Source organism: Trichomycterus rosablanca, chromosome 8, assembly GCF_030014385.1.
Source record: "Trichomycterus rosablanca isolate fTriRos1 chromosome 8, fTriRos1.hap1, whole genome shotgun sequence".
Taxonomy (NCBI): domain Eukaryota; kingdom Metazoa; phylum Chordata; class Actinopteri; order Siluriformes; family Trichomycteridae; genus Trichomycterus; species Trichomycterus rosablanca.
The window spans coordinates 2,975,639-2,998,964 of NC_085995.1; the positions used below are offsets into that span (position 1 = coordinate 2,975,639).

Below are 23,326 nucleotides of genomic sequence, written 5' to 3' on the forward strand. Positions count from 1 at the left end.
CAAAAATATTTAGAGGACCGGCATGCCTGCCTTTCCTATTGATTAGTGAGCAACACCAGCCAAATTTTGGTGTCTGGGTTCGTGTGTATGGGGCAGACAGATTTAGTCTATATGGAAATTAACTGGGTTAAAATGATTGAAACGTTTCTTGCTGTTAGTTAAATAAAATTGAATAGTTCTTTGGGCACTTGGGTGGCGCAGTGGTCTGTTACCCTAGCCCACCTCTGGGTCTACACAGACATGATCGGCCGTGTCTGAGAGTGGGGATGGCCGAAGCTTTATGATAGATGATGGAGCTGGGCCCACCATGACCCTGACCAGGATAAAATCAGACGTTTGATAAAAAAAAAGAAATGAACATCTATAGTTTTCCCCCGTCAGTATAAACCATGATGTATATGTTGCATTCTGATAAACATACTAACAATTAGAACAAATAGAACTATGCAATAGAATTTACCTAAAATTAAATTATATTTTTATTGTTTCTCTTGCTTCACATCGAGTTCCTGTGTTTAATCCGTTGCTAACAGGGCTACTTTGATGAGGACAGCATGGACGACTTCATCGCCTCCGAGACCGAGGAGTCCTCGATGAGCCTGACGTCCGAAGACGAGAAGCCCAAAAAGTAAGACACCGCTTTGATCTTTCGTTAGATCTCTCGCTGTGGCCGTTTCTTGCGTCCTAACAGATGTAATCTCCACTAAAATAACGCAGGAAGAAGAAACGGGGGAAAGGCAAGGGTCAGAGCTCAGACAAGTCTGATAGCGATGATGTGGAAGTGATTAAAGAGTGGAACACCAGCTCACGTGGAGGAAACCCTGAGGGGCGGAACAGGGCCGAGCCTGTGGAGGAAGGTAAGGTTCATCTATCATTCAGAGCGGCTCTCGACCTCGGTGCCCGGCTCGATAACGAGGGTCGTCTCACGGGCCGCACACGTGCGTTCATTCAGCCTTTTTTTAAACCACTTGTGGTCCATGAAGCGCCCTCTAGTGGTCTATACTCTGCAGGCACCTGCATGAAATTAGCATAAATATTTAAACGTCTGGATATTTATAGTGGAGGTGGCTGGTGGAGGTAACGTTAGTGTGCTGTGTTCTGTACCGAATACCTCAGTGTGCCAAACAGTTCACATTTTATATTAATTATACTATAAAACAACAGTGAAGAAGGAGGAAAATGAATAAATGCTCATGTGCTGGTGTAATGTAAATAAATGCTAAATGAGTGTTTATTACATACAGTAACACGCTACCCCACCACTGCTGAGATCTCGAGCTCTCAGCAGCTCTGTCTTTGCACACACACACACACACACACACACACATGTATGCACACACTTACAGACACACAGTTCTGTTACCCAATGTTCAGTCCTGTTACTAAAAAAAAAATATATATATATATAAAACATTTTTTTTGTTTGTTCCATCATTTGCACAATAAATTATACGGTTTAAAAGCTGGGCGCCATCTAGCGGGCATAACTGGCAGTGCCTGCAGCAGACTGGGCGGGATGCCCGGACTATGTGGGCGGGGTCTTTAAACGCCGTGTAAGGACCCTGATTAGCAGATAGAGGCGCCTGTGCAGGGTGCATGGGTGAAAAAGGGTTCCGCTAAGGGCTGCAAGCTGGTCGGAGGAGGCGTGAGCAGCAATTTACCCACCTCGACTGTAATCAGGGCTCCACCAGCAGCGGAAGACAAATTGACTACGCTAAAGTGGTAAAAAATTAAATACAGTTGCTTGAGATTGAGATTGACCAAAACACATTGAGTAGTTAAGTGTGTGTGTTATTAGACTCAGTGTTGAACTACACGCAGATAGCACCCAGATAGATTTGGAACAATTTCTGAATAACTTATAGATAGGGTACATCGTCAGGAACCATTTGGGGTTCAGGGGTTTGCTGATGAACCAACAAGGTTATGGCTCAGAGAGCTGCGTATAGCCAGTTGTTTTGTTTTGGGGTTTTATGTGGAAGTAAAAGTTAAGAAAACGGACTAAAAGCTCTAATTCGGCCAACATAAACAGTTTTCTTTAATTTATATGTCGTAAATCGACCAATCGGTGATGAATGTTTGCTGCCAGCTGTTTTACTGTTGTTTATTTAATCAGTTTTAAAGGTTAGTTGGTGCGAGCCTAAAAAGTATAAAGGTAATAAAACAATGAACGTAATCATGTGTTTACAATTACCTGTGATTGTTGTTCCTAACAAGCCAGAATAAATGTATTCTCTGTTAATAAATGTAAGTATATTATATAAGCACATGACCAGAGACCAAAAAACAAACCGCTATAAACAATTCTTGCTTTATATCCTTTATGAACAGTCATTACTGTTGTGTGTGTAACCGTTCCTTGACATGTCAGCTATTTTAATTACTAGATCTAAGTGTGCGTGTGTTTTGTGCGTTTGTGTGTGTTATATAGTTCGTACCAGCAGCTCGAACCCTGGCAGCCCGTCACCCGAGTGGTACAAGGAGTTTGTGACCGAAGCGGACGCCGAGATTCTGGAGCACTCCAGCAAAATAGGGCTGCTGTTCGAGATTCTGCGGATGGCTGAGGATGTGGACGATAAAGTGTGAGTTTAACGGGACTGAAGTCGAGTCAACCTTCGATCGTTTGTGTCTGAGAGACGTCAGGATGTTTCGATATATAATGTCAAACGATTTCAAATCACTGAAATGAAAGAGAAATAGAAAATAATAAAGGTCGGTCGATGTAAACTCTGCCTTTTTTTTTATTTTTTTTTATTTGCTTTAGACCAGTGGTCCCCAACCACCGGGTACCGGTCCGTGGGTCATTTATTACCGGGCCGCACAGAAAGAATAAATAATTAGAGACCGCTACAAGAGCAATTACATGTCCAAAACTCTTCGGGTGTTATTGTCTCCAATCACCACTAGGTGGGAGCGTCTTGTTGCATCGAAAATAAGCTCAGGATTCACACTGATTTCCATTCTGTAGTTATTCTATTTCAAATCCTCCCGCCCCCGCTGGTCCGTGAAATTATATCTTATATGAAACTGATCTGTGCTGCAAAAAAGGTTGGGGACTGCTACCGTACCAGCTGCAGGTTTGAGCCACACTAGCTCTCCTGTTGGTCTGTAAAAAGACGTAATGGCCTTTATGGCCCTTGGCATTGATAAATCTTGACCACCCAACAACACGTTGGTGGTTTGTGGCTTGTGACAGTATAGTGTCTAAGCAATTGAGGGTTAATGGCCTTGCTTATGGGCCCAACAGTGGACACCTATCAGTGGTGGGGCTTGAACCAGGGACCCTTTAAATACTAGACCAGTATTTTAACATCTGTGGCGTGTTATGTTAAAACGAGCTACATCCCAAACCAGATCATAACGTCCAACACACACAATTGGACACAATTAGCTGTGCCCGAGGGTTTCTCATTGCCGCTGCGGTTACGGCCTCTGCTGGCTGGTTGACGCAACTGCACTAGAGATGGATAATTTGCAGGTAGCAGTGCGCCGTTCTTAGTACACGATACAGCTCTCCGTGAGACTCTCTGGCAGGTGAAAAGAAGTGGCCGGCAGCAGCAAAGGAAGTCTGAGTCAGAGAATTAGCCTGTTGACTAAATTGGGAGGAAAAGTGGGATACTAATCAACTGTGTGGTTTGTGTTTTCAGTTTGGTGTTCAGTCAGTCGCTGATTTCACTGGACCTCATCGAGGATTTCCTGGAGCTGGCCGGTAGAGCCAAAGAGGAGGGGAAGGAGTCTCCGTACAAAGGTCAATCATTGATTATGCTCAGGTGTTGGAATTATGCTGCGTACTCGTGGCTCGGCTGATTTCTCTGCCAGCGAAGCGTAAACGAGCTGCTGGATATCTGGGATGAATGATTTATGTGGCGTTGGATGTGCAGAATATAATTTTATGTACGCGTGCTCTGGAATTTTTATGTTAGTTCTTGTGCTCGGATGCCATAAACCTTTCGCATGAAGTACTGTTTATGCAGTGAATTTTATGCTAGATTTGCTTTTTATGCAGTTTTCTAACCCGAGGTCGGACGTTAAGTAGCTTGGTTAAGCCCGCTGTCTCATTAACGGCGCGTTAACTCGGTGGCACACGGTCCGCGTTGCCAAACGTCCTGGCACAGACCCGACCCGCGTGTTAGGAACGTCTCGTTGTGCGGTCGTGTGAACCGTGCGGTTAAGTGCGTGTTCGCCCGCGTGTGTTTATCTCGCGGCCGAGCGAAGCTACGCGACTCCTCGTGTTTTATGGCCGTGATTTAAAGGCTGTGTGGGGTAATTTAGGAGCACATCTTCCACCTTCACGCACATCTGATGCAGATCTAAAGGCTCTCACACACACTCATAAAGCCCCTGGCATAAGGTCATTTTCCTTAATTAAACTCCAGCAGCTGTTTTTGCTTTCATTTCCAAAATGATTAGACCTCGAATGCTTTTTTTTTTTTCTTCATCCCACCAAAAATGTTTGCTTAAGGCTTTGCAATTTATAATGAAAAGATCACAGAGAGGTAATTGGAAACATACAGTAATGTTAGTTATGAACACACACTGTGTGTGTGTGGGGGGGGGGGGTGTTGCGCTTCACTCGGCCACCTATCTGTGTGCGTTCTTCACCTGAGAAAACATCTGGCACGTCTGGGGATGTAAATTTGATTACCGCCAAGGTAACGATACACTCTACCCACGATGCGATACGATTCACCATACGATTTTTTTTCTCGATTTTTTTAAACAAAATGAAATAAAACACAAATGATAGTTTCCTTTTATTATTTCTCTTTAAAAAAATAAAATAAAATACTGTATTTGTGCTTATCTTTATTTATCTAAATAATGAAGGCCCTTTTATTTCTGAGGTGGGTACAAACTATGCCAAATAATGCAACAAATCCAACATTATATAAATAAATGAATAATACAAATAAAGAAAGTATCCTCACATAAATACATTTACCTGGCAACTTTGTGAACTGCCGTCAACCAGGCGTGGTGAATAGCGCCAGCGCCCTCTGCTGTTTAAAGTGAATATTGATTCGTCTTAAACGAATAACCGATTTGCATCGTTACATCCCTAGTTTCCCATCAGAATATCAAACACATCACAGCTTCTTCGTTTTGTTTTTTTTTTGTTAGTTTTTTCCCTTTTTCTCCCCCTTTAGCGCATCCAATTGTTCAATTTGCATCGTGCTTCCTCTCCGTCTATGTCGAACCCTGCCCTGACCGAGGAGATCGAAGCTAACCCATATCCCCTCCGAAACATGAGCAGCAGCCGGATGCATTTTTGCCACCCACACACTGATGAGTTTGGCGCCACCTAGCGTTGCATGCGGAGAGACACACCCTAGGGGCGCTCTTCCTCATCTCTTGTGCAGGCGCCTCTAATCAGCCGGCAGAGGTCGTAATCGCATTCTGACAGAGAGAGACCCACATCCGGTTTTTTGTCCCACCCCCCCCCCAACTGAGCAACCTGCCAATCGTTGCTCATACAGCCGCCCAGCCTCGGACCGGGTAGGCAGAGCTGGATTCGATACGAGGTACTCAGAATCCAGCCCTGGTTTGCAGCGTGTCTTTTTACCGCTGCGCCACCTGAGCGGCAGCTTCTTCGTTTTTGATCAATTATTCTTGATTCTTGATAATCAGTGAAGCGAACAGTACATCTAACCAAGCGTTTGTTTCACTGTTCTTCTTAAAGGTGAAGGAAAATGGTTCAGAAACATCGACTATTACCGCCTGGATGGTTCCACCAACGCCTTGATGAGGAAGAAATGGGCTGAGGAATTCAACGACATGACCAACATTCGGTAAACGGCTTCCTCCAAGCTTCCTACTTTCCTCACCTCTCAAAGGAAACGTCAGACTGAATTGTTTGGTTTTTTTTTTTACAGCCTTTTACCCCCTTTTTCTTCCAATAGCGTAGCCAATCCGCTCCTGGGGATCCCAATGGCGTCCAAGGAGGGTGTAAAGTCGCCTGACTTGCACTCCCTTCGATGCATACGCAGTCCACCCCTTCTTATTCTCTCATAATTATTTGTGTACGGAGAGCCACGCCGCGCTCCTCCACTTACTGTACAGGCACCCTGGGCAACCAGGGACTTTACACAGCATTAATAACCCCACTCTTTAATCACTGCCATTTGTGCCTGCTAGAGGACGCCCAGCCGGTAGCAGAGCCGAGATTCGAACCTTCCCAGGTTCATCAGACAGTATAATCAGACAATCAGTTTTCTCTTCACAGTATAATCTATTAGGGTGGCTCGGTGGGTAGCACTGTCGCCTCACAGCAAAAAGGTCCTGGGTTCGATCCCCAGGTGGGGCGGTCTGGGTCCTTTCTGTTCGGTTTCCTCCCACAGTCCAAAAACATGCAGTCAATTTAATTGGTGACACTGAATTGCCCTATAGGTGAATGGGTGTGTGTGTTTGTGTGTGTGTGTGTCTGCCCTGCGATGGACTGGCGCCTCGTCCGGGGTGTTACTGTGTGCCTTGCACCTATTGAAAAAAGCTGGGATAGGCTCCAGCACCCCCCGCGACCCTAATTGGATAAGCGGTTAACAAAGTGAGTGAGTGAGTGCGTATCATTTATTCGTTTTCTTGTTTTGCCACTGCTTTATCCAGGTCCGGGTTGTGCTGGTTTCACTGGTGCCAGTGCTGGTCCAGTAATCTTGCTGGTCTGGATCCACTGAACCAGTGATGCAAGCAGCAGATAAATGGATGCCCATTAAGGGTCACAAGATTTGACGGTTACAGATGTCGGTGCAACACACTGCTTAATAATCGTACGCACTCATAATAGATAAAGCTAACAAAGCACAGCACTTGCCTTTGGTTATGACTGGCATAATTTACCCCTGTGCCACTCGAGCACCCTCTATAATATGAAATGAAATCAAGTGGAATGAATTACTGTGTTTACATGCACACTATTAATCCACTCAAGTGGGTCCTGGGTTTGATTCCAAGGTAGAGCGTTCAGGTCCTTTCTATGTGGAGTTTGCATGTTCTCCTCGTGTCTGTATGGGTTTCCTCTGGGAGCTCTGGTTTCCTCACATAGTCCAAAGTCTAATAAATAATAATAATTCTGCAGTTGTCTGGTTATTAGTTGTCAGATAAATAAATATCTGATGAGCAAACCAGCTTTTGGACCTGATTTTTGAAGTCCAGACTTTCACAGGGTGTTCTGGCAGTTCATGTCCAACATAGAATCATAGAAATGACGCTCATACTGTATCTGTGTGTGGTCCAGAAAAAAACCCAGCTTATGACTCGTACTTGATGCTGCGTCCTCCTTCCATGTGTTTTACCCTTTTTTCCCCCCTTCCCTCTCAAAGGGGTCGTCTGTTCCTCATTTCCACGAGAGCGGGATCACTAGGGATTAACCTGGTGGCAGCAAACCGGGTCATTATCTTTGATGCCTCGTGGAACCCGTCGTACGACATCCAGAGTATCTTCAGGGTGTACCGCTTCGGCCAGGTCAAGACGGTCTTCGTGTACCGCTTCTTGGCGCAGGTGAGGAAATCTCTCTATCGACGAACCCTCTGGTACAGGGGTGGGCGAACTTTTCGGCTCAAGGGCCGCACTGGGTTTTTAAAATTGACAGACGGGCCGGGCGGGCGCGGGCGTGGGGGTGGGGGTGTGGAACTAATATAAATTCACGTTCAAACCTTTATTTTCGTGATTAAAGGATGAATTTTTGAATATAAATGAAACGCTAGATTCATTCCATTATGTGCACGTTTACACGTGCGTGAATGTGATTATTTTACGTATTTTTTATTATTTTTATCCTTGTTTCTACTTGGATCGCCGTCTAAACAAAACCAATTCAGCGTTTAAAGCAGCACTTTCGACATGAGTTCATGTGTGAGGTTTAAAACCAGCCAAGTGGTTATATCACGCTGGCGCGATAGGCGACTCCAGAGGGGTAGTAGTAGGGCTCAGTGCGATGGCAAATGTGACGAATGAATATCTGTGTGTAGACCAGATAGACTCGGCTTTAGCAAAGATGGGTAGCGTTTGGCGTGCGCCATCTAGTGGAATCGATGAGAACGCAGGGTATTGCAGGAAAAAGGTGAAATTAATGCGGTTTTATGCTGCTCTGGTATCAAAGTGCGATCGAGTCCTGATGCTCGACTGTGTTTCACACCAGGGAACCATGGAGGAGAAGATTTACGACCGGCAGGTGGCCAAGCAGTCGCTGTCCTTCAGAGTGGTCGACCAGCAGCAGATCGAGCGCCACTTCACCATGAACGAACTGACCGAACTGTACACCTTCGAGCCCGACCAGCTGGACGACCCGTCGGAAAAGAAAAGCAAGCGGGCTACGCCCATGTTGCCCAAGGTAGGTCGTGCTGCAGAACGAGCACCTGCACTCATCTGAACACGAATCTTCTTATTATCTAGTCACACTTGATAATAATGAGGCAAGTAATGGGTACGTTCTGTCTTTGAACTTCACAGGGGGCGATACACTGTGTACTCATCTGGCTTGTCTTTCAAAAATTGGGGGCATGTTAAAAGGGCCAAGATACTTTAGTGCTAGCTCTGTCCCCTTCTTCTAACAAGAGTCCCTGGGCTTTACACACAAACACGCTCAGCTGCAGAGAAACGCCTCCGTTTACCCAGATCTACCAAAACAAGTTTCTTCTGCAGGACCGATGCTGCTTAAAACCCTAATTAGAGACGAAGGATTCCACTGTAGAGCCATCAGAGTCCAGATGTACACAGCTGCAGATATTTGTCTGTCTGTTCTTTTTTTTTTTTTTCCTATTTTGTTTATGCATTTTACCCTTTTCCCCTCCAATTTTAGTCAATAAAGTAGTCAATCTGTCCTCCGCTGCTGGAGACTCCGGTCGTGTCCGAGGAGGGTACATTCGCGTGCGCAGTACACTGACCCCTTCTTATTCGCCCACACGTTTGGTGAATTCGCGCATGAGGCCAGTATTCGAGCGTGGAGAGCCATGCGCTCCTTTACTTTCTGTACAGGCGCCTCGAGCTATTAACCAAGGTCCTTACACAGTGTTCCAGTGGTCCACTTACAGTCCGGTCTTTTACCCTTTCGGCAGACTTTAAATGACCAATTTTGTCTGCTGCAGGCTCTGCCAATTATGCCTGCTGCGGCACCTGGGCGCCCTGTCTGTTTATTCTTATTTATCTCAGGACAAGCAACACGTGTCCCCCCACTGCCACCACGGCTTCGCTGATCTGTCACGTTTTGTGAGTTTTTAGCCTAATTTAACCCTTTAATGCACTGAATCTACTATCCAGTGGCGTGAAGAATTGAACAAACACCGCTCAGGTGGCGCAGCGGTAAAAAGACACGCTGCAACCAGATCTGCATTCTGAGTACCTCGTATCGAACCCAGCTCTGCCTCCCCGGTCCGAGGCTGAGCGGCTGTATGAGCAACGATTGGCCGGTTGCTCAGTTGGGGGGGGGGGCGGGACAAAGAACCGGATGTGGGTCTCTCTCTGTCAGAATGCGATTACGACCTCTGCCAGCTGATTGGAGGCGCCTGCACAGAGATGGAAAGAGCGCCCTTAGGGTGTGTCTCTCCGCATGCAACGCTAGGTGGCACAACACTCATCAATGTGTGGGTGGCAAAAATGCATCCGGCCGCTGCCCATGTTTCGGAGGTTAGCTTCGATCTCCTCGGTCAGGCCAGGGTTCGGCATAGACAGAGAGGAAGCACGATGCAAATTGAACAATTGGATGCGCTAAAGGGGGGGAAAAAGGGGAAAAATTAAACAAATTGAACAAACTCAAACCAAACCCTTTAATGGCCTGCTGACTAAGTCTAAATACTTGGGTAAAAATAAGCTGTATTTAAATTATCTTGTTTGTCTGGGACGTATCTACTGCTTGCTTGACGTGTGTTAAACTCAGAAATACTGCTAGATGACTGTGGCTTTAAGAAAACAGCCTTACTAAGTTATATGTTGCATATTTTTTGTGATCATCTCAACTGTTTGGTAGAGACTCATTAACCCTTTAAAGCCTGAACCACCAAACAGTGCCCCAAAATTCTCATTTTTTAAACTGTGTTTGTTTGACCTTCTGTAAAATACAAGAATCTCTCTCAATAAAAGGTCCTCTGGTGCACGCAGTACTTACAAAATCCACCAGGGGCAGAAGACAAGTATCAGATTGTACACATCAGGTTTTTTTAGGAAAACATAATATACATACTGATGATGTAGAGGTCTCTAAAACTCGTGTATCAAATATGATACGCTTGGCATTATAGGGTTAAAAACATACTGTGTGCACTAGTAAAAAATATTAATAGTTTTTTGTTTGTATAGTCCTAAGACTAAGTCCAGTGCACAGTACACAGCTTAGCTTGCGTTCCGTATTTTCTGGGGTATCCACTGGGTGTACTATATAAAATAATATGTAAAATATCATTTTAATGCGCTATTTCCAGTTTTTCTCCCAGTTTGCCTCTGCTGGTTCACCCTGAACAGGACACCAGTCCATCATGGGGCCTCGGTCCCATCGAGGACACAGCCAATCATGTCTTTCTGTTAATACCATCGATGGGTGATTCAGATCCTGCATCCCAGCAGTTGTAGGCTAGCACAACTTGTCGCACTACTTGAGCGCCCATCGACTATAAAATACTTAAATACAGGCGCCCAGGTGGCGCGGCGGGATATTCCTCTAGCACACCAGCGGGCACAATTGGCAGTGCATGCGGCAGAAACAGATTGGCCGCCGTGTCTGCCGGGTTGGGGAAATGATCGGATCGAGTGGGTAAGGTCTTCAAACGCTGTGCAAGGACCCTGGTTAGCAGGCCGAGGCGTCTGTGCTGAAGCGCGGGCGTAAAGAAGGGGTCCGCTAGGACTGCGCACCCGTCGGAGGGCACGCGAGCAGCAAATATACCCTGCTCGAACGCAGTCGGGGATCCACAGCAGCGGAAGACAAACTGACTATGTAATGCTTACATACAAATACATTTGGGATGAATTGGAACATTTATTTGGAGTTAGGTCTTGTTTAACATCAGTGCATCGTATTGCATGTTTTTTTTTAGAATGGAACATCCAAAAATGGGCAATCTGAGCATTTTTTGGGCTATATGGTGCCATCCTACCATCTTACCACCCTAACTTATTGTGACCTATTTTATCCTGAGGATAATGATATCCGTTGATTCCGAGGGCTCTCAGGTGGGGCCCGGACTCTCCTTTAGGACGTTTAAGATGTCCACATTAGTCAGCTGTCAGCTGTTATGGATGGAATGTGCTGCTTGTAATAGTATGAAGATGAGTCAGTCATCACTCAAAGACTTTGGGTCATATCGCCGTCTCTCGCCGCGCCCCGGCCAAGTTTACGGAGGACTGGAAATATTTTTAAACTTGGCACGCGCGCACCTTCGTGAAACGAATGGCTTAAAGTGCAGGATGAAGAAATGTTCAAACATGTCTGGTATCTGGAGTTTAAATGACGGCGACTCGATGCATCACACACACACGGTGAATAAAGAACGCCGTTCCCTTGTTGACCCCACAACCATGTAACTTTAAAGTTGCATTTTCTTTATTTTTATTGCTTTGCTTTGCTTAAATTGCTTGCAGTACCACATTCCTGCCAGAGAGGTCTCCAAATACACAAGCCCCAAAATATTGCATTGAGCAGCTTTAACTCGGCGTGTTCGTCTCTCTTGTGTAGCACTTTGACTGAAGTGGTTTGTGATGTTAAGGGCCGTTCCACCGAAACACACACTTAACTACTCAGAATGTGTACCTTGGTTTCATTTGGAAGATGAGCTGTACATAACAGGAGTAACAGGACTGAGGACTGTGTTTTTTAACATAGAAATAGTATACATTAAATACATCAGCATGGAGAACATGCTAAAAGCACGAGAACACTGGGCACAGTCTAGTGATTTATCAAAAAATTTTTATTTTATAAGAAAATGTAGGTAACAGGAATGAACGTTGAGATTAAACGTCTGTCAGAGTTACAATATTATCACACATACAGGCGAACAAGGGAGAACCTACTAATGCTCTTCCTGTGACCTTCAGTAGATACAGATAATGTACATTTCTGTTCAAAATGTGACTTGATTGATGAGAATATGTCCACATTTTTAGAAGGATGGGTATCTTAGGGTAACAGGACGTGACTAAAACATGGATTCTAAGCACATTATTATACATTTTTGATGGAAAATAAATATTAAAAACGTAGACGGGATCTGGAGACACCGAACAATGCAAGAAAAAATGATTTCAGAAGATTTTACTCTATATTTCATGTCAGGTGTCTTGTTAGAGAGGGGGCATTAAAAAAATACTATTTTTTATGGTTATAGGGAGTCTTTATGAACATTTTAAATTATATATCTTGTATTCTATATATACTAGTGGTTAAGGTACTAAACTAGTAATCAAAAGGTCACTGGTTTAAGCCCCACTACTTGCTATGTTGTCACTTGGGCCCTTAAGCAAGGCTCTTAACCCTTAATTGCTTAGACAGTATACTGTCACAGTCCTGTAAGTCGCTTTGGATGTTTGGTAAATATACATTTATACATATAATGTCCTGGGGACCGATGATCCTCTGGTCCTGTTGGTACCGAGACCTAAGCAGTTACTCCTGTAGGAAAAGACCATTTTTGGTGCATATTAGGCATTAAATCAATAGTTTGCCCCTTATTGTCATGGCCATTTCCCCTTTCCACACCAAGTTATGATTCAGCAATGTCAGCCGCCACCCCACCTCATTGCTCTTGGTATTTCTGGGAAGCCTTTCTCACCCCCCCTTCCTGCCCAGACAGCCCTCCCGCCTCAGAATGTGGCCTGCAGCAGGTCTGGCCGCCCTTCCCCTCACCCAAACAAGCCTGCCATCATGAAGGCCATCTGTTTAAAGCTGATTCACCGCTTTGTCTCTGAAGTTTTCAAAGGAGCACCGTAAACTTTGCTTCAGCCACCCCCCACCTTCCCCAGATCCCATCTCTGATGTATGGTCATTATTCAAAACACCCCTTTAGGATGCCACGGCACTCTTCTGAGAAACTAATTGGAGACAAAGCGAGCTAGCAAACTTCCAGCGTAATGACAAAGAAGAGCTCCGTGGCCCAGACACGAGAGCCACCCAGCTTGGGGTCCGGAGCGGGAGCAGCCTCGGGCCCTATCTGAGCTCTTTTTTTTGGATCCCGGGCTCAAGGGTTGCGCTGACTGACGGCGCAAGGGCGGGGCTTCGCCCGTCCTCCCGGTGGTTCATTGGTGGGAACGTAGTAATTTGCTACTGTTCTTAGTTCCCTGCTGACTGGGCCTCATGGAGCGAAGGAACAGACTTTGACTGAGGATAATTAGCTGCAGGAACAGGCACTAATAAGCCTCCCCAGATGTTTTTCAACTCTGGAACGCCCCCCCCCCCCCCCCCCCCCCCCCCCCCTCCTCCAAATCCAGACGTTTTTACATTTCAGTCCTAGCCCGGATGAAAGAAGAAGTAAGACCCAAGTGTGACCCAAGGTAGGATTTCACCCTCCGCTCCGATGTTATTCTGACATCAGGCTCTGTGTAGAATAGGGCATGGAGGCCGTGTCTATCGTCTGTGTGCAGCTGTTTTGACTGGCTACGGTTAGCTATTACAAATATCTCAAGCCTTCGCATTCCACTCCCAACGCTCCAGACCCCTCTGTGGCTGTGGTTCATGCACCTGCGGGTCAGAAGCAGCGTCTGCCGAAATCTTCACGCGGTGCTCGCGTGTCAGTACATCGTTGCACGTTGTTTGGATTGTTTAAACGTGCTGTCTGATCTCTTTGTGAACATTTGTTGGCGTGTGTTAACCCTGTAGAGCCAAAAAATGGGCTGCAGAGAAAAATAATAATATTAAATAAACGAACGCCCCCTTATGGATGCTTTACTTTACACCTTGTAAACCAGAGTGGGACCGGATTGTCACCATTTTCTGCTGGGTTGGTGAAATGACCAGACTAAGTGGGTGGGTAAAGACCCTGGCAGATAGATATTTCGTTTTGTGTTTCGTTTCGATGCATTTGATGTGTTCTCATGTGTTGCACGAGAAACACCGATCAGGCATTACATTATGACCACCTTGCTAATATTGTGTTGGCCCCCCTTTTGCTGCCAGAACAGCCCTGACCCATCGAGGCATGGAGTCTGACACCTTTCTATCAGAACGTCTGTTGGATCGCTCCCCATGCGCATCGGTGAGCCTTGGCCGCCCACGACCCTGTCGCTGGTTTACCACTGTTCCACTGCAGACCGGGACACACCCCACAAGAGCTGCAGTTTTGGACATGCTCTGACCGTCGTCTAGCCGTCACAATCTGGCCCTCGTCAGACTCGCTCAGATCCTCACGCTCGCCCATTTTTCCTGCTTCTAACATCAACTTTGAGGATAAAATGTTCACTTCCTGCCTAATTTATCCCCCCCACTAACAGGCGCCGTGATGAAGAGATAATCAGCGTTATTCACTTCACCTGTCAGTGGTCATAATGTTATGCCTGGTCGGTATGTGGACTATGAAGCATGTCTATAGGAATTTGTTCCTATTCAGACTGGCTTCTCATTTGAAAACAGCCTTAGGGTTTCATTTGTTCTAGTGCAAACAAATTATACACACAATACCAAAAGCGATGCATCATCGGGGTCAGGATGGGTTCCGTAAATCGTAATTTGGCTCGTTACGGTCCCAAGAACTGAAATTTCCTTTGTGTAGAATCCATTTATAGATCACTGGCAGAACGAGGCTGGTTGACGTCGTAATGAACCGAGCGCTGCGCTTTCACCAGCTCTCACGTTCACTCTTCCTCTGTCATGACTTTATTCTTCTACAGAGCAAACGGTCGAGCTTTACGCCGCCAGTAACGATAGACATTAAACAGGAGTGTGTGTGTGTTTAACCTCAGATGGAGGACAGCGAGGAGAGCTAGCTGTAAATATTCTTAATTAGAGGAATTATTTAGTGATCTGCTTGACAGACAAACTGAATTTTGTGGGATGCTCTCGCTCGCCAGGGTTTTTTTTGTCTTAACAATAAACACCTGACTGAATGATCATGCCACTTGTTCACATCTGTCCAGCACAGAGAATCAACAAGATATATTCAGCAGAAGTTTAAAATCTATCATTATGTGGCGGGTTTGCAACATTACGCTACGAGTCCTGTTCCTAAAACTATTACTGTACAAATTGGATACTAATCACAAAAGCCTTAGATTTATGGTAAAGTCTTTATAATTTAGTGTTTTATTTCAGTTTAAACCAAGAAACTTATGATACTAAAACTTTTAAAAAGTGGAGGTGCAGTCGAGGTGGGTATATTGCTGCTCACGCCTCCGACGACCCGCGTGCAGCCCTTAGCGGAACCCTTTTTCACCCATGTGCTCTGCACAGGCGCCTCTCTATCTGCCATCAGGGTCCTTACACAGCGTTTGAAGACCCCACCGACATAGTCCGGTCATCCCGCCCTAGCAGAAACGTGTCTGCTGCAGGCACTGCCAATTATGCCCGCTAGATGGCGCCCAGACGATCAGTGGCAATGCCGAGTTTCGAACCGAGGAGTTCAGAATCTTGGCGCTGGTGTGCTAGCGGAATATCCCGCTGTGCCACTTGGGCACATAACCATACACATTTGGTACTAATCACAAAAGCCTTACATTTATGGTAAAGACTCTGAAGTCTTTGGATTTTAGTATTTTTAGTTTAGTTTAAACCACAAAATCTTAGTGCAAATTAGTGCAAACAAGTCGAACTACTTACACGAACTAAGATTTTGTGAAACTGGAAGCTGAATTTTTCGTGGTACTCAAGCCTGTACCGATACTGACCATAATAATGTTTGTTACTTTATCTGGGGCATTTATACTTATGCTTTATACAAGAACGACAACGTTATAGCAATACCAAAAACTATGAAAAAAATTTTAATCAAGCAGAAATAGAAACGATCATCAATTTCTTAAAACGAATGGGTCGCCGCTCAGGTGGCGCAGCGGTAAAACACGCTAGCGCAATCGCAGCTCTGCCATCCGGCTGGGCTGGGCGGCTACATGAACAACGATTGGCTGTTGTTCATCCAGGGAGGGAGCCGGATAGGGAGCTCATAACTGATGCAATTACGACCTCTGCTGGCTGATTGATGGTGTCTGTACAAAGTCGGGGAATAATGCTGATCAGGGTGTGGCTCTCTGTGCACAAGGCTGATCCGCATGTAAACTCGCCTCGTGCAGGTGAAAAGCTGCAGTTGGTACTGCACACGTTTCGGAGGGGGCGTGTGTCAGTTCGCTCTCCTCAATCGGGGCGGGGGTCAGCACCAGTAGAGACTGGTGGGCTTGACGGGCTATAAAAATGATTTACCCTTCCTGCAGTGAATATAACCATTATATATAATGGTTATATTATATTAAAATAAATGTTAAAATGTACTGTAATGAAAAAATCTAAGTTTATAGACAATATGTGTGCAAGTGTGCGCTGTGCAAATTAAACGGCACCGTGTGTAAATGTGCATATCAAGTAGTACAATTTTTTTAACTCTGGTTATGGTGTCAATAACGATATCGCGATCACGTGCAGCATGTGGTCTTCATTTCCTCTGATGCCGATCAGAGCCAGTTCCTATCAGCAGGTCCTAATTTTGGCTTTTCTAACTTCAAAACCTGAGATTCCGGCCAAAACCTCTGCAAGTCATTCTGGTGTTAATAAACCCGTCTAATAAGAGGAGCCTTTCGGATTATCTGTTATTTAAAGCTAAGAGGCTACGTTTAATGTTCACGTTGAGAGAGAATGGCTTGGTTGTGATTACGATCGTCTTTCAAAAGCATGCCAGCTTTTTCCGGAGCATGCCCAGGCATGAACATGACAGGGCACCGGTAGTGAGACCACATCTGGATGTTTCAGAACTCTTTATTGTAGATTGAGTCGACGTTTATTTCGAGCTGCCTGTAGATCGCTGAAGAATACATTCTGTATCAGAGAGGTCGTTTACCTGAGACCCTGGATCTCTGCTTTAAGTAGCAATGATCAAAAGCCAAAATTCTTCCCTCCCTGCTTGGAGTTCCCTTGAGAACCTCTTTCACTCCCCCTCCAAAAAGGTTGCCTTCTTTTTTTGTCGAAGTATTCTGCCCACCCCAGATCCTGAAAGTTTTCTTGTGGTAAAATGATCGCGTTTCCCCCCCGAGCTGTCATTACAGAGCGGAATAGGACTCTGTACGAACGCTACGACAATGCACCGGTTCTCGTTACGGTCATTAGCGGCTCTGTTCGAGATGCACATGTTGGCCAGGTTGGGCAGACAGACCGGACCACCCGGGCAGCCTCAGCCCCTAAGATTAATCAGGAATCCCAGCATTGTGCGCTCCCCCAGACAGCGCCACCGTCATTCGACCCCCACCTCGGCTCTGTGACCCATTTACCGGCTCGGCGTTGGACGGCGTTCAGTTAAGATCATGCCAGGCATCTGCTCTGCCTGTGGGGTTGAACCTGGATAAGTCGTGTTTGAAGTGTGTTCGCCCAGAATGTAAGCAACAGCTTAATCTGTAAATCACCTCCGCTGCTATATGAGCAGAAGTATCGGGACGCCCCTCTTCTTATTATTGAATTTGACTCTGATCCAGCATGACAGTTTACGTCTACATATAAAATTTTTTACATTTAGCAGATGCTTTTTATCCAAAGAGACCTACAGTACTGTGACAGTACACTGTCTAAGCAATTGAGGGTTAAGGGCCTTGCTCAAGGGCCCAACAGTGACAACCTGGCAGTGGTAGGGCTTAAACCAGCGATCTTTTGATTGTTAGTCCTAACTAGTACTAGTTAAATAAACTCCTGCACAGAGCCCTGATCTCAGCCCTAGTTAAGAGCTTTGGTATAAACCGGAACATCAACTGAGGCTTTCTTGACCCCCATCCCTGCCCAGCCATACAAACACTCACTTTTCATTTTATCAGCTCCACTTACCATATAGAAGCACTTTGTAGTTATACAATTACTGACTGTAGTCCATCTGTTTCTCTACATACGTTGTTAGCCCACTTTCATGCTGTTCTTCAATGGTCAGGACCCCCACAGGACCACCACAGAGCAGGTATTATTTGGGTGGTGGATCATTCTCAGCACTGCAGTGACACTGACATGGTGGTGATGTGTTAGTGTGTGTTGTGCTGGTATGAGTGGATCAGACACAGCAGCGCTGCTGGAGTTTTTAAACACCTCACTGTCACTGCTGGACTGAGAATAGTCCACCAACCAAAAATATCCAGCCAACAGCGCCCAGTGGGCAGCGTCCTGTGCCCACTGATGATGGTCTAGAAGATGACCGACTCAAACAGCAGCAATAGATGAGCGATCGTCTCCGACTTTACATCTACAAGGTGGACCAACTAGGTAGGAGTGTCTAATAGAGTGGACAGTGAGTGGACACGGTATTAAAAACTCCAGCAGCGCTGCTGTGTCTGATCCACACTAACACACCACCACCATGTCAGTGTCACTGCAGTGCTGAGAATGAGCCCCCTCCCAAATAATACCTGCTCTGTGGTGGTCCTGTGTGGGTCCTGACCATTGAAGAACATAGAATGTAGAGAAACAGATGGACTACAGTCAGTAATTGTAGAACTACAAAGTGCTTCTATATGGTAAGTGGAGCTGATAAAATGGACAGTGAGTGTAGAAACAAGGAGGTGGTTTTAATGTTATGGCTGATCGGTGTATAAAAAGTGTGTTTTGTTTGGGGAGATTGTGCAGCGTCGGTTATGTAGTACAGGAGGGGGTTCAGGTTCGAGCCATGGTTTAATTAGTACTTCAGGCTTGAATGCTCGTGCAGTTACGTTTCCTGGCCGTGGAGTGAGCGGGATGGGCTTTTCCTGATTGTACTTTCTCGTGCCACATGTTTTTATTTTGCAGCTGTCGGCTCCGCTCAGCTGAAGGACTTGACGTGGCGATCGAGTGCGTTACTTTGCCGTGGCGTAATACGGAAAATGTTACCTGTCCGAGCCGCCGCGTACTCGCGTCCGGGCCTCGACCTGGTCTGTTCTCGTCGCATGAAAACAAGTGTCCTGTTTTTGTTCTGTAAATTAATGTGCGATATTCCGACATGTTTTTTTTTTCTCTCTCATCTTTGATGATGAATCGGATTACGGCGGTGAAATCACGGTCGATTTCGGAACACCAGCGGCTCTTCGCACGGGCAGCGTGCCGGTGTCATTTCCAGATAGGAAGGGCCCCGCTGAACGCAAACCAAAGGCTAGAAAGAAAAGCAAACACATGCGATGAGGGTAATTTAAACCACGTTTTGTGCGAGATGCCTGGCCGAGAACTTCATTTTAGCCAGGTATTGTTTTCAATAACAGTGTCATGGGAACCGCTGTTGCTCAAAAAAACCTCGGAATACGTTTGAGACGGGGCCACGTTTGACCGTTTGATTGCTTTTTAACGTTTGATGTGTTCGAGCGTTAACCTGGACCCTAATTAGATGTTTCTGACTTAAATAAACCAGAACTGACCGTACAGCTTTTCCCATCGACTCTGATCCAGTAACAAACCAGTACGCCTGTACTGGGAACCAGACCATTACTGGTGATTGCTTATACAGAACATTGAAGTAATGCTCATAGAGTCCTAACAACTCTCATCTATTCACGTTGTATGGCCAAAAGTATGTAGACACCTAACCGTAGCATTGTCGTTCATCTCATTAAGAAAGCATAGACGTTTTTGCAACTATAAAAGCCTCTAAGGCTGTTTGGTGTATCTGTGGGAATTTGTGCCCATTTGATCAGAAAAGCTTTGTTCAAAAGAGCGTTTTTATGATCAGGCACTGGTTTGTAACGTTTGATGTGATCGAGTGTTAACCTGCACCCTAATTAGATGTTTCTGACTGAAATAAACCAGAACTGACCGTACAGCTTTCTCCACTCACTCTGATCCAGTGCTGGTGCAGTTTAACAAACCAGTACGCCTATACTGGGAACCAGACCACACTCTCAACCGTTCATTTCATTACTGGTGATCGCTAATACAGAACGTTGAAGTAATGCTTGAACAGGGTAGTAATTCTAACCCTAGAACAAATGTTATCGTCCTACCAACTTTTATCCTTTATATATAACACAGTCACATTGGATGGCCAAAAGTATGTAGACACCTAATCGTAGCCTTGTCATAGATCTCGGGGTGGCTCGGTGGGTAGCCTCACAGCAAGAAGGACCTGGGTTTGTGTGGGTTTCCTCCGGGAGCTCCGGTTTCCTCCCACAGTCCCAAAACATGTAGTCAGGTTAATTGGAGACACGAATGGGCGAATGTGTGTGTAGGTGTGTCTGCCCTGCGATGGACTGGTGCCCCGTCCAGGGTGTTACTGTGTGCCTTGCGCCCATTGAAAAGCTGGGATAGGCTCCAGCATCCCCCCGCAACCTTAACTGGATAAGCGGTTAAGAAAGTGAGCGAGTGCTCACAAGAATTTGGTGTGTCTGTGGGAATTTGTGCCCATTCGATCAGAAGGGCGTTGTTCAAAAGAGCTTTTTTGTGATCACTGGAGTTTGTCCACACTAAAATCGGAAATGATTTTATACACCTGATAGCAATTGCTATGGCTTACGACCATTTTTTTATAATTAGGATGCTTAGTAGGATAAGGTGACTCCAGGGTGGGGCGGTCCGGGTCCTTGCTGTGTGGGGTTTGCATGTTCTCCCCATGTCTGTGTGGGTTTCTTTCGGGAGCTCCGGTTTCCTTCGACAGTCCGAAGACGTGCAAGTGAGGTGAACTGGAGAAACAAAATTGTCCATGACTGTGTGTCATTAAAGACCTGGACTGTTGAATCCTGTGTAACCAGTAACTACATGTCCTGTCATGAATGTAACCAAAATGTGTGAAACATGACGTTAAAATCCTGATGAATAAATAATTGACCGACCCGGTTAACCTGTCTTTCTCTTTTTCTTCAGGACCTGGTCCTGGCTGAGCTGCTCCAGAGCTTCAAAGGTCATATCGTGGGCTACCACGAGCACGATTCCCTGCTGGACCACAAGGAGGAGGAGGCTCTGAGCGAGGAGGAACGGAAGGTGGCCTGGGCCGAATACGAGGCCGAGAAAAAGGTGCGTTTCCTCCCGAAGATCTTAAATTTGTGATTTATCGTGGACTTTCCATGAGCATTTGTTCTAAGGTATGTCTCGCGGAGTCACGCTGGAGCCGCTTCTGGATCTTGTTTGCAGCACCCGTATTAATGGCGTCGGACGTAGCGTGTGTTAGTAAACCAATCAAAGCAGGAATGCGCTCGTTCTCTAAATAGAACCGCGCTTGATCTGAGGACGGGTGCCGGTATGAAAACATTACCAGTGAAATGGGGTCGCGTGGGTTTCTAAAGCGCTGCTAACGCTGGGCGGTTCGGCTGAATGGGTCCCAATTCATTCAGGATAGCAGTTTGGTAAGATCTGGTGTAAAGAAATGCCAACAACCTGCACAGAGCCCTAACTTCAACAACATTAAACAACTTTGGGGTGAATTGAAACGTCATTTGTGAGCCAGGCCATCTCCCTCAGCATCAGTAAAATCTCTCTTTGCTGGTATGGGCGCAAGTTCTCACAGACATACTTCAAAAGCTTTAGGTTTTAGGTTGTGGAATATAATATCTAACAAGCTCGATTATTGTTTTTATTATTATTACTTTTGTTTTTACTACTAATTATTTTTACTAATTATTCTTATTACAAAATATTATTTATTTTTAATTTATTTTAATTTAATTTATTATTTACTTCATTATCATTATTATTTTCATTTTTACTAGTAATTATTTTTACTACAAAATATTATTTTTTATTTTTTTTATTTTAATTTAATTTAAATTTATTATTTACTTCATTATTATTACTACTAATTATTTCTTACTAATTATTCTTATTACAAAATATAATTTTTTATTTGTATTTTTTAATATCTTTGAATTTTAATTTATTATTATTATTATTATTACTTTCATTATTACTACTAATTCTTTTTGCTACAAAATATTTTTATTTATTTTTTATTTATTTAAATTTGATTTATTTTGTTATTACTACTAATTATTTTTACTAATTATTCTTACTACAAAATTTTTTCTTTTTTATGTATTTTAATTGTATTATTTGTTATTTATTTAATTATTATTATTATTTTTATTATTACTACTGATTATTTTTACTAATTATTCTTGCTACAAAATATAATTTTTAATTTATTTTTAATTTATTTTAATTTTATAATTTACTTTATTAATATTATTTTTACTTTCATTATTTCCACTATTATTAGTAAGTAGTACATCTAACTTCATTACTTTTATTACTACTACTAATGATATTGTCATTATTATTTTTTTGTTATTACTATTAATAATTTTACTACTACTATTAAAAATAATAAGGTAATAATAACAACACCGAGGTTGGAAATTCAGTATTTAATGTATCAGCTCCACATTTCTGATGAAATCATGTGAGGTTTTTGTATGCAGAAGTTTGTGCACTTATTTTACTGGGATTTGTAACATTGGGATATTTCACCACATACCTGCTTTGGTTGTTTTAACTGGGCCCTCACACTTGTAGAACTGCTGTGCTGGAGATGTTGCATCTGGCCAGCTGTGCTTGCCTCTGACCTTTCCACTGCTGCTACACACCTGCTGCATCCACATCTGCCCGACTGCTCACCGGTCCGAGTGTGTTTATGAAATGCACATACACTCGAGACTGGATGTTGGAAAGCAGCGGCGCGCACCTGCTGCGATGAATTTCGGGTAAACTGTTGAGATGTTTAGAGCCGACGCAGGTGAGGGCTTTATTCTGGACCGCCGAGCGCTGGCGTGACCGTTAGCGTCAGCCCCAGCCTGAGCTCATCAGCATGTGGAGGAGACATCAGGCCAGGGGAAAATACCGAGTCAGAATGAAGAGTGCTTTGATTATGACATATCAAGTACAGAGGCGTATACACACATGAAGGACACGTGTGAAGCGTGTTTATGTTTAGTCCTGTTTCAGTGAGTCTGCGGTACAGATGGTTAATAGTGGGAAAGATCACTGGGCTGGATGTGTTGGTAGTTAGCTAAGGTGTTTCATCGTTTTATTTCGGGAGTGAAAAATAATTGGCATCTTTAAAAATGTATTTTTATTTAGTTTTTTGAGCAGATTTACTCTATTTTAATGTCATTGCTTACTGATATCCTTCCTGACCTTTAACCCTGACATTAAGAAATTTGTTTGTCTTGTTTTGGTCTCTCCATGTGCTTCAAACCAGCAGTTATTGTATATTATGAAGTATAATACATAAAATAAGCTGAAACGGCCACGGCCTAATATTTAAGACTTTTTTTTTTTTTTTATTAAACA

At 44.4% G+C, this 23,326-nt stretch overlaps 1 protein-coding gene across 3 annotated transcripts in view; it reads left to right on the forward strand.

Annotated features, from left to right (window-relative positions):
- The window catches only part of atrx (ATRX chromatin remodeler), a 55,116-nt gene that overhangs the window by 26,199 nt on the left and 5,591 nt on the right, over window positions 1-23,326 (forward strand). For all 3 annotated transcript variants that reach the window (XM_063000373.1, XM_063000372.1, XM_063000374.1), the window contains 8 exons: window positions 534-628; window positions 718-857; window positions 2,432-2,582; window positions 3,648-3,748; window positions 5,681-5,789; window positions 7,314-7,491; window positions 8,132-8,323; window positions 20,906-21,055. In XM_063000373.1, the coding sequence (XP_062856443.1) occupies window positions 534-628; window positions 718-857; window positions 2,432-2,582; window positions 3,648-3,748; window positions 5,681-5,789; window positions 7,314-7,491; window positions 8,132-8,323; window positions 20,906-21,055 (1,116 nt within the window). The remainder of the gene's footprint in view (window positions 1-533; window positions 629-717; window positions 858-2,431; window positions 2,583-3,647; window positions 3,749-5,680; window positions 5,790-7,313; window positions 7,492-8,131; window positions 8,324-20,905; window positions 21,056-23,326) is intronic.